Source organism: Lytechinus variegatus, chromosome 6 (assembly GCF_018143015.1).
Source record: "Lytechinus variegatus isolate NC3 chromosome 6, Lvar_3.0, whole genome shotgun sequence".
Taxonomy (NCBI): domain Eukaryota; kingdom Metazoa; phylum Echinodermata; class Echinoidea; order Temnopleuroida; family Toxopneustidae; genus Lytechinus; species Lytechinus variegatus.
Window position 1 is genome coordinate 1371793 of NC_054745.1, and position 16943 is coordinate 1388735.

Consider the following 16943-nt stretch of genomic DNA (forward strand, 5'->3'; position numbering starts at 1 on the left):
TGCATAAATAGTATCTTAATGGTTTGTGATGATTTATTTTCACCAAACATTATGAAAGGAATTTGCTCGCATATAACATCAATCAAATATTTAATAATAACTTTTTTTATTCGTTATGATGGATTTTCTTGAACCTTCAATATTTTTTTAATATTTTCTCTTATTCTAATCATTTTTTTTGTCAGGGTGAACTTCCCCTTTAAATACATATTTGTTTTGTTCTTCCTTGTACATACATCATCGAAGATGTATGAAAAGAATCATGAATCGGCATTGGTCAGTTACTTAATATATAGGCCTACCATAATTATGTAAGCCTGTGTAGCGATTATAACCAGAACTTCATAACAGAATTAGCTGGACACTAAACCTGTGCAGTACATGTAGAGCAAAAAAATATCCAGGATATTAATTCACCTTTTGTTTATTTAAAACAATCTAGAGGGTATGTTATAATACATATTTGATAATAATAATATTTTGCATTTATACAGCGCTTAACACAACGGAACAATGTCACTAAGAGCTTTACAGAAATATTATTACCCCGGTCAAAGGATCCTTGCAGGCCCGCATACAATGTATACACATTTCCACTCCCTGAAAAGCACTCCAACAAGAGTTCTAAGACTCAATTGCTAGGCATACTATTTATAGGCTTTTGCATCCTACCTGGTGTCACATGAGGCGGTTTCAAACCGCCTCGATCACAAGAATCCCCGTTAAATTACGAGAACTTTTTAAGGCTAAAAAATACCTGTTAATTATTCCTGCATTCACACCGCCCCGAAACACATCCTTCAGGATAAGTTCCCGAAGTTACGAGCATGCGCAGTGTGGTCTGATAAGCAGGCAAGGCGGGAGATTCAAAATCGCTTGCCCAGCAGCCACCCACGCCACCGCACCCAACGACACGCTGGGATAAAAAAGTTCCCGTAATTTGCTTTCACATCGCCAAAATACCTGCTACCTTGGAAAAATCCCACGAAAGTTCTCGTATTTTCGCCAAGTACCTACTATTTAGCGGGTATTTTCTTTCGGGGAAATTACGCGTAGTTTGCTTTCACATTACCAAAATACCTGGTATTTTCTGATCGGGGTAAATTTCCCGATCAGAGAATACCTGGAACTGGCGAACTTCGAGGCGGTCTGAAACCACCTAGAGAGACTCAAATAATCAAGATTCAACACATGCCTTTTACCATAATGAACAGTCATCAGGGTTTATTTAGCACAATTACCATTAAGTGAATATATTGTCTCACTATCCATACATTATATACCTCAATGATGGGATTAGGCCCTGAATTAGCCTATCTATCCTTCACCATTTGGAATATAACTCTAGTACCTGTAGTAATGTTTAGATATCACTTGAGTACATAATATTTCTCATACCATCCTGCACTGTTAGTCAACTTTCAATTCGAATATCATAAGCTCTCTACACCAGTTACTAATCATAGTGAATTGTGACGGACACCTGGGGAGCGTTTCATGAAAGGACTTGTCAGACGTTTTATCCGACAAGTCCTGTTTTATCCGACAGTTACTATAGTAACAGTGCTTCTCAACCAATCAGAAACTAGGAAAGTTGTCAGATCTGACAACTTGTTGGACGAAAATATTGATGAAACGCCCCCCAGAACTGTGTCGAGTTTGAACTCCTACAAACAACTTCTACAATCAGCTTCTACAATCAACTTCTACAATTTGTTCAGTGCACGAACTCAATACATAGGCCTACTGGGCTACTCGCCCTTCAACAATGAAAACATCGACAAAAACACATGTCTTATCTGAAAATCAGTTTAGGTTTTCTTCATAAGATTGACATCCTTTCTCTGTATAACAGTTTCATTTCAAGCATTATCTCGCTTTGATACAGCTCACCAGTTCAACGATTGATGACAGTCGGCCTGCAAATCGAAGGTTTGGAACTGCTGTGCGGGTGACTTTACATGTACTTCGATATAGTTCAAACCGCCAACTCAGTCATCCAGATTGTGTATTTCGTCCTAAGTCCCAAGATCACGTGCCATCTACATTTTGAGAATGCACATAACATATTCTCTAGTATGCATTCATTTATTTTATAAACGTGCAGAATAAAATTTAGCAATTACTGACATGCCTTGTCTTTAACATTATATGAAGCATTATTTGCTGATTTTAGTACATTTCAAGTTCGAATTGTTACAAATCAAATACAATATTCTACCATGGTCTAGCACAAGTTCAGCCATGTCTTTAAAGCATTTGAAAATAACTTAATTATAGTAGCTGAATTACAAAAGTTTCATTCGCTTACCGATGGCTTGAGTTTCACAGGCTTGAAAAAAGTGTTAAGTTACACTGATGTAACAGGCTAACTCTTCTGCCTTTGGATTATAAAAATAGGTAGCTCTTGCATAATCTTAGCAAGTTCAGGAAGAAAAGTAAAACAAATTATCTTCAACTGTGTTTTTCAGAGCAGCCAAATTCGACTCTCCCTTCCTCATGGCGTTCAAGTTGAGGTGTGTCCACTCTCTGTACACTAGCAAGCCACATACAATGTATAAAACCCAATTAAGTGCATTGCTATGTCTCCTATTCAAAAGACAAAATGCTAAACCAAGACAGGTATGTCTTGCACAGCTGAATAACTCCTCACCATCAATGGCACACTCAATAGATTCTCTCTCTCTCTCTCTGACTTTGATTCAAAGATATTGCATTTTCAACGTGACACCGGGTACCCATTTAATGCCTGGGTGGAGAGTGGGAAATTGTGGATTGACGCCTTGCCAAAGGACGCGAGGCCATAGTGGTATTCGAACACAAGGCGCTCTGATTACAAGGCGAAGGTCAGAACCGCTACACTACTGCGCTTAAAGGGGAAGTTCACCCTGACAAAAAGTTTATTGTAAAAATAGCAGAAAAAATAATAAAAAATATTGACGAAGGTTTGAGAAAAATTCATCAAATAATTAAAAAGTTATAAGAATTTCAATTATTTGATTTGTGACGTCATATGCGAGCAGCATTCCTACATAGCGAATGGTAAAAAATCAATGAAATGTCATTTTCTCAGAAAATTCAAAATTGTTTTCACTGTACCTTTTGTATATCAATAGACAAATCATTTCACACCCGATCATGAATAGAAAACATAATTAAGTCATCAGGAACCATAAAAAATTTAAAATTAATGCATTTTATATTACATAACACATGGGGCAGCTGCTCGTTTATGACGTCACAAATCCAAAACTTTGAACTCTAATAACTTTCTTCTTCTTTAACGGATTTTCCTCAAACCTTCACCAATAATTTTTACTATTTTTTCTGCTATTTTTCAAACAAAGTTTTTATCAGGGTGAACTTCCCCTTTAAATGTACATGTACAATGTCTTCGTCCATCAACTATCCATTGTAATCTATTTAAACGTTTCTTTCTGTCTCTTTTTAATACCAAGAGCCTCATAAAAGCAGCTGGGTTGAAAGATAGGCCCCATTTTTTAATAAACATTACTTAGAGATTGGTGCTAATTAGTACTACTACACTGTACCTCATTTGATATGTCTGGTCTGAGCAAAGCCCCATCACAAACCATCAATGTGATTATATGCTACATTTGTTTGGTTTAAGCTTCCTATTTAGTAGATTGTTAAAGGTCAAGTCCACCTCAGAAAAATGTTGATTTGAATCAATAGAGAAAAATCAGACAAGCACAATGCTGAAAATTTCATCAAAATCGGATGTAAAATAAGTTATAAATTTATAACAATTCAAAGTTTCGCTTATTTTTAACAAAATAGTTATATGAACGAGCCAGTTACATCCAAATGAGAGAGTCTATGATGTCACTCACTCACTATTTCTTTTGTTTTTTATTGTTTGAATTATACAATATTTCAATTTTTACGAATTTGATGATTAGGACCTCCTTGCCTGAAGCACAAAATGTTAAAATAATGGAATTCCACGTGTTCAGGGAGGAATGAAACTTCATTTCACATGACAATGACGAGAAAATAAAAATATTTCATATTTCATATAATAAAATACAAAAGAAATAGTGACTGAGTGATGTCATCAGTTCCCTCATTTGCATACCGACCGAGATGTGCAGATAACTGTTTTGTGAAATGAAGCAAAACTTTAAAATGTCATAACTTTCTTATTTTACATCCGATTTTGATGAAATTTTCAGTGTTATGCTTGTTGAATTTTTCTCTTTTTATTCAGATTAAGTATTTGTTGGAGTGGACTTGTCCTTTAATATTCCTAGCATTATTACGCTGTTATTATGGCTTAAGGACTGATTTCTTTTCCCTTCTCTTTGCTCTCTCCCCTCTCTTTCTCCCTTTGTTTCTCTCTCTCTTATTTATCTTTATTCCCCTCAACCTTTTTTCTATCATACTATGTTCGATACCCTTTCTTCCCATCAGTCATTGTTCCTTATTCTCTTGATCTCTTTTCAAGCTCCCATTTGCCCCCAAGTTTCTTCTTTAAGATATGAATACTCAATTCTAACCATTCTTGCTTTTTTCATATACTTGTATTTGCATTATTTATATATTTTTGGCATATCAATATGTTCGTACAATTATGAATTCATGTAAAAAAAAATCAGAACAAAATAAGTTAAACCAAATAGCATCTCCTCCTCACCCTTTTCATTACTTCACTATGAAATTTGTTATGAATTGAAATGACTTGTTATAATCCATGTGCATATTATCGTTTGCTTTATGTTTGTTTATGTACATGTATATTCATTCTACGTTGCCCTGTATACTATTATTATTATTATTATTATAGTCTTATTTATCCAGGGTAGCCTCATCAGTGACGTACACTGTTCTCCCAGAGGGCCCTGCTACATTTAAACACATACAAAAGGAAAAAACGAAGGACAACAAATTAGAATGATACAAACAGAATAAAGTTTAGCGAATTGTGTCTTAAAACCTGGAATAAGATCTTCGGTTTCTCCAATAAGATGAAACAAATGATTGCAAGGTTTCCGCCCTTCTTACTGTAGATGGAATATTATTCCACTGTTTGTCTAAAACAGATAACCTGGGCTTATTTTAATTGTTTCCCTTTCTATCAATAAAAGGTGATTTATATTTAAAGAAAATAATGTTTTTTTCCAAATTGGGTGTTAGCATTATATCATGATTACGATTACAGTGTTACATATTCTAGAATTATAAATTACTATTAGTATTGTTTTAGCACTGTCATTCTCATTATTACTATCATCACTCATTTATTTTTATTTATTTATTCTCGAATATTTATACAGAGTGGCCTGATCAGCATTAAAATACATACAATGCACGAAAAACATAGTAACAAGACATTATGAGATACAAAAAAAGGGAATAAATACAAGGTAAAAATACGAAAATGTGTTACGAGTTACAGATGGCAAGATACATGATAAAAATATGCAAAATATTAACATTAAAAGCTGGTCTACCTCAGGGCTCTGTGATTATATATAAGCATTTAAAAGATGAAAGATCGTTAAAACACAAGGCAATGTATTATACAGTACTAATAAATTTACTTTTGGAATTAAAAAACAAAAAAAACCAAGCAGAAGACATATTGCATCATTTGATAATTTTATCACTTATATACATCAAGATAAAAAGATAAAAAAACAAAACAAATAAAACACAACACGTTTCAATGTCTAGATAATAAGTGGTAATAACAGAAAGACAAGAAATGAGCAGCAATCGATACCAAATGTACTATAGGAACGGCACGGACAATAGAATAGTGTATGATAAGTGTATTGTATAATGATTAAAATGAACGATATGATTTGTCTATATGTGTTTAAGTTGGAATTTAAAGGAATGAACAGATCTTGAAAATCTTATATGTTCAGGCAGTTTATTCCAAGTGAGAGAGCCTGAAAATAGGAAAGAATTTTGGTAGAAGGTCGTACGACATTTTGACAATCTCAAGAGCAATTTGTCAGAACTACGTGTGGTTCTAGAAGAGACATCATCGACAAATGAAAGTCTATCGTATAAAATGGCGGGCGATAATTTATTGACACACTTATACATAAGAACACATGCGGCTCTATGGAGAACTTTGTATAGAGAGGGCAAATTTAGTTCTTTAAACACGATTTCAGAACGTGTCATCCATGTGCGATTTGATATCAGATACGCTGCCCTTTTATGTAACCTGTTAAGCGTGTCATAATTTCCTTCTGATCTTCCAAACCAAACATTAGAACAATAAAGGATATGGGGAATGACATATACCCAATAAAGTTTGGAAAGTTGAGATTGATTAAAATAATGTTTATTCCTGCGAATAATTCCAAGCTTACGTTTGATAAGATTTGAAATTGAATAGGTATGTTGCTTAAAGTCAAGGCAATTATCGATTGTTATGCCCAAACACTTCACTTCATTTTTACATTCTAGAGTACAGCCATGTATATTTATTGATATTTGCTGATTATGAGTAGTACTTAGTTTTTGTTTTGAGCCTAAAAGCATTACTTTTGTTTTATTATAGTTTAAGATCAGTTTGTTATTTCTTATCCATGAATAGGTCTCGTATAGTGCCTGGGTTAGATTGGTTTCGACCTCTGTTTTAGTCTTACCAGATACTGAAATAGTAGTGTCATCTGCGTACATATACACTGAGGCACTAGTAACATGATTCGGCAAGTCATTGATAAATAGTGAGAACAGAACCGGGGCAAGAATTGAGCCCTGAGGGACACCTACATTAATTTCTTTTGTAGAAGACTTTTCATCTTCTTCCTCCTAATAAATTCTAACATCAACATGACCATCTTATTCTTTAAGATGAATTCTACTTACTCTGGCTGTCCTTCCTTCTCTGGCAAGAGTTTCATAGAAGGTAGGGTGAAAGCTTGCCTTCAGTTTAACATCCCTTAGTGATGGTGCTGAGCATATCATCACTGCAACCTCATTTGATATACCTGGTCCGTAGCTACATGGAGGTCCAATAACACCAACACTCATATTGATCTGAAAGTACATTGTAAAGCCATACATCACAATTATATTTCCTATTGGATTGCATTATTTGATATTGAGATTGCCCCATTGAATAATTTAAAATTGTGTATTCTGCAAGAGTATAAATGTAAATAGTATAGTGGTATCTACAATTTTTTTTGTGTAGTTTATTAAAGAAGCCTATTTCAATATGTCTATCCTGTATTCATCTCAAATGAAAAAAATAATTTCAAAGACTTGTACTCAAATATAAGCACGATTAATGACAAATTAAAACATTATTAGAGTCAAGTTGATAGTAGGCCTATTAGAGATGGTAAACTCAGCAGACAATGCTCTCATGTCTCTCTTTTGTTTTAATAAATTGACTGCCATTAGTGTCAGAATTATTGCTTTCATTCGAAATGAAAAATTATCTTTCATTTTCAATTTCAATGTTAATTTTTAAACATGTGGAACGCCTCTGGCAGTCTCGCCTGCATTACGCAAAATCGATATAGCAGCAGTGAAAATATGATAAAATATTATGTCCATTGACTCAAAATGACCTTTGACCATTATCATGTGACCGAAGACATGTGCAAAAACAATCATTCATACTTGATTACCGGATGTTTCATGAGCTAGATCCAAAAACATTCTAAGTTATGATGCCATGCAATTATACTTCCAACACGGCCAGAAGTCATTCACCTTTAAATGACCTTTAATCTTGGCCATGTTCCTGAAATGCCCACAGGGTATTCAAGGATACATTGTTGCTCTTATGTCCAAGTTTCATGAACTAGATCCATAAACTTTTAAAGTTATGATGACAATTCCTCACAAAAACCCAACATGGCCACAGTATGTTGACCCTATGTGACCTTTGACCTAAATCATGTGACCTGAAACTCAGACAGGTTCTTCAGGTTTATACTATTACCCTTATGTCTATAAGTTTCATGAACTAGGTCCAAACACTTTCTAAGTTATGATGATATTTCAAATACTTAACCTTGGTTAAGATTTCAATGTTGACGACGCTGCCGCCGTGCCTACATGTGTATGTACAATGTTTATGGCTATAGTCTCCCTCTGCTATGAAGGTGAGACAAAAATGGGAAAAATATAAATATAGAGCGCATCTCCCCAAAAATGTCTCTCTGACAAAGGGCTGAATTGAATTTTAAAATGTGGTAGTATTCTCAATCAATTGTAGAGGAGTAGAAAGCTTATTTCATAATCTAACTTCTATGAAAATTTCACTGGTCTCACTTCAGCGGTTTTGAATACACATCCTGTTACATAAAAGTGGTGCATTTCAGCCCATTCCAAGTTTGCAAGACTGCTGTATTTCTGCATTAGCATGATAACCCTCATTTTACCATCCAGGATCTGAGCAGGGAAATTTACGTGATCTATCAAGACTCATTATTTAACCTGGTCATGATCAGAAGGGTAAAAACCATCAAAAATGAAGTTTTTTGTTTTTATTTTCATGATCAGTGCATCAACTTGATAGAAGGGCAAACCACGAGTGTATCATACTTTGCAAAAGCAAACATTACTTGTAGAAATATTTTTATTTTTTCATTCAAATAGGTCCGGTGAATTAACTTTAGCCCATTAAGTTAATAAAAAGGAATGACATCAAGAATGCAATATAGTTAAAATTGAGCATCAATTAAACATAACTTGTCTCTATCATTGTGTATATTCCTTTATCAAAATTGAAATGAATTGTTATTCTCAAATACTGTTTTTGCCCTTCCGAACATGCGCGATGTTATGATTTGATGAACTTGGTTATATCTTGGAGAATGATCAAATGGGTTGATATGCTAGGCAGTGAAGAATATAAGAAGTGGTAGTAGTGCTGCCTGTATGCAAACTTGGAATGGGCTGAAAAGGACCACCCTTACATAATAATGCTTACAAAGTATCAATGCTTTAAGTATTGAAAAGCTTGTTTTCAAACAGTCAAAGAATAATTGCTAGAGGGTATTCATTTGTCTCGCAATCTACTATGGTCAACAAGGAAATTCGTGATCACTCTCGCAAAAAGTGTTCGCTGGCTTTCTAGGAAATTCGTGATCACTCTCGCAAAAAGTGTTCACTAGCTTACAAGTTCACGAGCTTTCGAGTGCCGCTGCAACTCTTTATCAAGTGACAAGGATTGTCCGATATCGTATTCTATTTATACTAATCTCCAAGCACAAGCGCGAGAACAATAGGTGGGCACTGATCCGTTGTGTGATTGGTCAGGAGTTATGCAAATTATATGCAAATACGCCGTGGGTTGGCAATATGCAAATGAGACCAAAATTGCAGCGGCACTCGAAAGCTCGTGAACTTGTAAGCTAGTGAACACTTTTTGCGAGAGTGATCACGAATTTCCTAGAAAGCCAGTGAACACTTTTTGCGAGAGTGATCACGAATTTCCTTGTTGACCATAGTAGATTGCAAGACAAATGAATACCCTCTAGCGATTATTTCAATCCGCAATAATGAACCTATTTAGTCAAAGAATATTTCAACGAATATACCATGTGAATAGAAAAAAAACTTGACAACTCCAATTTAAGGTAAAAATATGTCATGAACACATGGCCGAATGCAGAGATTTTTCACTAGGGGGGGCCAGCATGTGTAAACTTTAAACAAAAACAATCAAAAGCTAGGGAGTAAAACGACCGAGCTTGCATTGGGGCGTTTTACATTTTGTCAAGTGAAATTGAAGGATTTTGTGCATACTTTTGGTAAATTTTGTGAACATTTTCAGTAAAAAATGTAAGTTTTAAAAATTTGTGGGGGGGGGGGGGGTAACTGCCACCCTCCTGCGTACAGCCGTGCATGGAGGCATAATCATTATATACGGCTGGAAAGAGTATCTTCCTACAAATAATTTGATAGCACATTTATGTGGTATGTCTTCACATGAAGATAATTCTTTGCAGTGATGTAAATTTTGATTTGCACCAAAAGGCATGACTGCAATGAATGAATCCAGATTTTTATGATGCCATAATCCTACATGAGTTAGTAAACATATTTGTACATCCCTTGTCAATACAGTTAAATTGAGAACTAATAATAAACAGTGTTTAAAAGATGAACAATTATAATGTAAATTATTTGAATTTGAATTTAATGCAACCCTTGTAGGATTATGACATCATTGACATCTGGATTCATTCATTGCAGTCATGCTTTACTTTGGCACAAATAAAAATTTACATCACTGCAAAGAATACCTACTGATCATCCAAGCATTAACACATACCCCATTGATATGGTATCAAATTATTTGGAAGAACATACTCTTTAATGCCATTTTTAATAATTACGTGTTCGTGATGTATTTTTCCGTAAATTGGGGATTCGAGATGTTAAGTTTTTATTGAACTCACCCAGTATAATAATAATATAACATGCTAAGATGGACAATATTTCAGTCCCATTCAAGATTCCAATATCTTCATGTATTACTGATATCAATAAATGTAAAACAAACTGAAAGATGGATGTTGGAATGGTTTAGGAATTTTGTTTTTATGTAAGTCCATTTCAAGACTAATAAGATTTTTCTGATGAGTTTCAGCTACACTCCTGAAGGAGTGCTACTGTATTGAAAAAATAGAAACATGCATGATATCAGGGTACTTTTCCTTTGTATCCAACTTACCGCCTTTGAATATATCTCAGTGAATGCATAACCAGCTATAGTGTGTGTGTCTTCAACACTAATAGACAGAGATGATACTGAATTCCGAAGCATGGCGTTGGTATCTTCATCCTGACTCTCAAAAGCTACATCAACCAAGAAATTCATCTTCTTCTCCTTCTCATCATCTTCTTGGCTTTGGGTGTACTCTTGTAACAGACATTTTGTGGTATACTTGGCAATGTTTTTGTTCTGAGACACAGTGAAGTACAGGAGATACCTAAACTCTTCCTTCCTAGGGATCACTACTTCCTCAATCAGCCTCTTAAATTCATTGCGATCTGAATCATAGAGAGAAGCAAGATAGACTGCAGCCATGTACTCCTGGAATAGTTTATGAGGAAAGAAGAATGTTGACTGCAGGAACGGTCTGCTCTTATCATGAATGGATGAGAGCTTATTCTCCTGTGACAACACCCCTACTTTGCATGCTGTTTCCACAGAGTCTGAGTACTGTTCAAGATCTTCTTCATTGAAAATAAGGTTGTTCGATTGCAGTCCAGCAAATGCCAATTTGGCAACGGGTTCCATGAGTTTTTCAATTTTAGAGCGATGGTCATTAAATGATGGACTCCTTAGATCTTGGATCTCTTTTTGGACATAATGCACGTTTAAGAATTCAAACATCTCATGAAATAATTGAGAGAATGTTCGAATGGTTTTAAACAATTCTTTCTTTTTGTCATCAAGTCCTCTCCACATAAGACAGAGCATAGATATATAGATAGGATAGGGTGCCATATACTCTGATATGATATCATTCTCTTTGATCATTTGAATAAGCTGATCTGCTGTGACTGTATTGTCTTTAAAGTACTTGTGAATGTAAACCTCCACATTCTTCTTACTAAAGCCTTCCACATGAATGAAAGCATACAGTTTCATTAGATTGAGATCCCACTTTATCTCATTGGCCTTCCATGGACGACTGGTCACCATCACTGGGCAATTGCTAAGTTCATCTGAACGAAGGATATGTACTAGAGAGATATCATCTTCTTCAGTAGTGCTTTCACTTGCATCTGAGATGCTGCCTCTTGGCATCAATGGGGCAATTGGTGTACCTGAGGACATATGCCCCATTAACTTTCGTCGCTTTGATTTTGGTCTTGAATCTGGTTGATCATTAGATTCTGGCTGAGCACCTGCTAATTCTTGTTTGGTTTCAGAGTGCTGTACAACCTTGCCACTAAACTCATCTAAACCATCACAGGCAATGAATACCTTTTCTGGATTTGAACGGATGTACTCGGTGATCTGACAGGCTGTTGCTGGGTTATCCTTTGAGAGATAAGACTTGACTATCTGACCAATTGTGTATCGCTTGACTTCACGAAGAGGGATTACAAGTACCCATACAAACTTAGGAACATCAGGACTATCGTTTATCCAGTCCCATGCAATCTTTGCGCAGAGTGTCGTCTTTCCAGCCCCTGCATCTCCCTGAATGATGATCCGATTTGGAAACTCTCCATTAATTTCAAGTTTGAAGAGGTCCTTATATTCGAGTGATCGCTTCTTATTGCGATAATCTTTTTCTTCCAAAACAAGGTGTGTATATATGTCTTCACATGGCAAAAGGGAACGTGGATTAAGACTATCAGCTCTAATCTTACAGAAATATCTTCTGTAATGGGATTGAAGCTCCTTTCTACATCTTTCAACCAGGTCAGGAGTGAGTGGTTGGGTCTGTGATGCTGGCATTGATGCACCTATGGATGAATTAAGGAGGGTTATAAGAAGCGTATATTTACATGAACACAGTAACTTTACTACTGTTGATCATTCCTGGTCGATTAATTGTCAGGTACTTATTCCTACTGAGAGAGGAGACTCAGCTTTAATTGGGTGAACCAATCCCTCATTACAAAGAGAAGAGCATTCAATATCACAAAACATTACTTTTGAGAAAATGAGGATTAAAGTTGACAATTGTATTGAAACACACTTCCTCTCACACAATTATGAAAGGTGACAAAAAGAGGATAAAAACTCAATAAAATCATTCTACAAGGAATCATCAAATTAGATCCAAATTTGTGACACTAATTAGGTACATCCTGTTTATTAAAGAAATATTTATTCTAGTTTTTAATATATTGGAGTTCAAATAAGGGGAATACTCTGGTTTTCAGGTAGAACAAATTGCAAAAAAATAATCAAGCAAACAAAATATTAGTCTAAGAAATTAGGTAAATTTGACTGACATTCCTCTTCGGCGAGATTGCCAAAAGATTGTTGCTGATGTTGAACGAAGGGGTCACAGGATAATAAACCACAATGACAGTGTCAGAAACTCTGCACCATGATAATTCCAAAATAGTCCATGGGGGGGCCTCCATATTTTTTTTGATAAATATGTAACATTTGAGGGTGATGGGGAGTCATTTCATGACTATTTTCTTTCAAATATGAACTACTTTTGAGAGGAATTTATGACGTGTGGGTACACGGTGATGATATTGCCCAATATTGCGTCAGTGGATGTAACACCCGAAGTTGCTCTTAAACATAATTTCATAGTCTGTACAAAATATTATCATGCTTCGAGCGAAAATGTATTCTTGTTAATGAGTGACTATTTTTGTTTTTATTGACAACAGTCATTTATTTTTATATATTGAATTTTCAAATCATTATGCTTCAGTCAGAATCTGGTATAAAGTTAAATAGAGCGCCAAAATGAGCCATTATACTTAAGATTTTCATTTTGCACTCTTCAGAGTATGACGCCTAAATAAATGGAAGCGAACACAACAAAAGAATATAAGGGCACGTAGGCAGACTGGCGTGAAATAGCGATCGCTAATTGGCTGAACGGTAAATTAGTCTTGTCCCCAGTGATACTTGATTATTCTTATGTAAAAGTATTACAAACTAGATCCACACACTTTCAGAGTTATCATGGCAAATCAACAATTACATGTAACCATAATATGGCCAAAGTTCATTGACCTTAAATGACCTTTGATCTTGGTCATGTGACCTGAAACTCACAGAGGATGTTCAGTAATACTGATTACTCTTATGTCCAAGGTTCATGAACAAGGTCTATATACTTTCTAAGTTATGCTGTTATTTAAAAAACTTAATCTTTAGTTAAGATTTGATGTTGTCACCGCCGTTGGAAAAGCAGAGCCTATACAGTCTTTATCAAAAAAAGTTTACTCTTCGAAAAAGTCCTGGGAATTGAAAAATATTTTTTTTTTCTATTTATCCTCAATTGAGGTACTTTATTATTCATAAAATATCAAAAGATACAGGTTTTTACATTAACAAAATTCACATATCACACAACAATATTTTACAAGAAATACAAAAAATACAATAAAATATGTTACTTACACTTGGAATTGAAAAATATAGAACATCGCAGAAATTGGTTTGCGCAGAAAAGCTCATTTTCATGCTGGGTCAAGGAAAAAAGGCAAAAACCAACTGACCATGCATTTCTTGTACATTTTTTTTTCATTTTTAGCCAATTTAAATAAAGCAGATACATATAAATATTTTGTAACACATTTGCCACCCAAATATGAAATTCCACCCTAGGTAAGCCTTTTTTTTGTGCCAGCAGGATCTGAGGACATAACTGAATGTAAACAAAAGTTTATTTCAGACCGTCTCCAACATGTTTTCACTAAGTTTTTATAATTTTCAGTGGATTTAAATTTAATTTCATATTTCATTTAATTCTTGTTTCTCCACATTTTCCCCAAGCTTGACAATGATTATGAGAAAGAAAAGCATGCTTTCGCCATTTCATGAGCTCCGTGTAAAGCAGATATCATCACGATGGCCTCGATGTGTGGGGGGGGGGGGCGAAATGGTGCACTGTGAAATGTTTTGGGCAAGAAAACAAGTTACAAGGCAAAAGATATCTCCAAATCCTTGTTCCTTGCTAAAGTTCCTGTGTTCTTCATGATTATTGTCTACTTTTATTCATGTACATGTAACTATTTCCAAGTCCTGCGCAGATCATTTTTCACCAACTTTTCACCAAGCAAGTGGTGTTCACTCAACCAGAACAATTTTTTACAGCTATATCATCACTTGCTTAAAGATATCTGAACCAATGTTTAAATGTGGAAAAAGCTTCAGGACATAACAAATATAAATTTAATGAAATTAAAGGTCTTTAGCAATTAAAGGTCATTTTGCCTCTGACGAAGATTCTGCTTGGATCGAAAGCTTAGGCCCCTTTTGACTCTCAAAATTATTTTATATGTGTAATTTTATTTTGATATGGCATACGCACTGTAGCCTCACTCTGCTATGCAGGTGAGACAAAAAAACCTGTTTGAAATGCTGAACACTATAATCTAATAGGTTTTTACCAAGATGATCACCATAGATGCCATTACATACAAAGTCATATCAACAACAGCTCACATTTAAGAAGACCCTTCTTTTTATATTAGTAGCTCTACAAACAACAAACTATCTGAACAAGACTTTTCTATAATTATTCCCAAGAAAAATAATGACATGAAGGAGTGATTCCTTGCAGGAATTTAAAATAAGTTTGGTTTTTCATTCTCACCTGTCCCTAATAGATCTATAGGAATCAGTTTCTGAGACAGCGACACTAGACCACTCTCTTGTAAAGCCTCTGCAAGATGAGCCCTGATGTTTGTGTCTGGAAGCTGTTTATCCCTCCATCTTGTGAATACTGTCATCAATGCATCAGTAGTATCTTGTGTGTCTTTCTTTATTTTATCAAGAGTCACAAACGAGATATTCAGGTTAACGCCAATCCTCTTGTAGTAAGTAGGTCCAATTTCCATTGACAACATCAAAAGTTCTTTCTCACTGACGGTACTGTAAAATGAACGAAAATTAGCAAGAGGCTTATATTATTGTACAGCATTATTCAGCACCAAGTATGAAAATGATCGCCTACAGGTATTCCAAATACTGTCCAGTTTACTTCACTTGGAGGTAAACTGTCAGGCAGAATTTGCAAAGACTCTTTAGTCAATCATACAAAAACAGTTGAAATGTAGTTTTTTCTTCTTCTGGGTGTTGATACCTTGGGCAGGGGGACGAGTCCCCATCCCTCAATTTTCTCATTATTATTTATCAACTTTATGGAAGAAAACGTTTCATCCCCTCTAAAGTGATACAACGTCTAACAAAATCCCTTCTAAAAATGTTTATAATAATCACATTAGTTTAACTACTGACAATACATGTTTGCATACAGCACCTGACCAAAGGTCAGAAAAACATTTTTCATTCATGACATTCATCGTTCATCACTATCTTCACCGTTTATCAAAACAAATGGGGAACGAAGAGGGCCTACATGGCAGGATTAAAAGACTAGAACAGGGATTCTCAAATGGTGGCGCGCGCGCCACTTGTGGCGCACCGAGCCTTGCGGAGTGGCGCTTGGGAGCAGGTATTAAAACAAAGTAAAAATGAGGAAAAATTGGTGAGAGAAAATTGATCTACCAGTAACCTGGAAAGATTTTGTGATCATTTTAATACAAAAAGAAAACAAAAACTCTTTACTTGACACTTAATTGCTAATTGATTTCCTCAAATTTTGTCAAATTTAGCATTTGATAAGCCCTATTATGGATGATCGACCCGGGGGGCCACTTCCATTCTCGAGTGGATACCATGCGCGACCATGGGGTCTCGAAAAGCACCCTAAACACGTAATTTCCATATTCTGAAAATGCACCCCTTAACAAGTATTGGCGTGTGAAACCCTATCCTTAACAAGTATTGGAAACAAAACGATACTCTTGGCAAATATTCCCTGAAATGAACCCCTAAACAAGTACAGGAATGTTTTATTGTTAGGGGTCCTTCGGTCGTCAGCTTTATTTTTTATTTGGTTAAGTGCGACCCCACCTTCTACACCTCACGCAAATCGGACTCTAAACACGAATTGTTGGGGCAAAAAGGACATCCTTTATAAAACATTTTAATTTTGTTTTATTATCCCCGTGAATTCGACCCTAAACACGTAATTTTCCTAGCGAAATAGATACCCTTTTTTCATTATTTTTGTGTTTTTGACACCTTTATCACGTTACGTACGTAACGTGCCCTATCGTGAAAAAGACATCCTTTTTACGTGTTTTTTTGGTCGCGCATGGTATGCACTCGTCAATGTAAGTGGCCCCCCCGGGATGATCGATGGTGTTCTCCTTTTTATTTGTTATATGCTTTATCAATTTTATGTGCCACACAAGTGATTTGAAAACTC

At 35.3% G+C, this 16943-nt stretch overlaps 1 protein-coding gene across 2 annotated transcripts in view; it reads right to left on the minus strand.

The window, feature by feature from the left end:
* Positions 1 to 16943, minus strand: part of LOC121416794 — a 55136-nt gene that overhangs the window by 14189 nt on the left and 24004 nt on the right. For both annotated transcript variants that reach the window (XM_041610279.1, XM_041610280.1), the window contains exons 5-7: positions 15264 to 15541; positions 10682 to 12432; positions 6853 to 7023 (exon numbers count right to left, since the gene is read on the minus strand). In XM_041610279.1, coding sequence (XP_041466213.1) covers positions 6853 to 7023; positions 10682 to 12432; positions 15264 to 15541 — 2200 coding nt within the window. The remainder of the gene's footprint in view (positions 1 to 6852; positions 7024 to 10681; positions 12433 to 15263; positions 15542 to 16943) is intronic.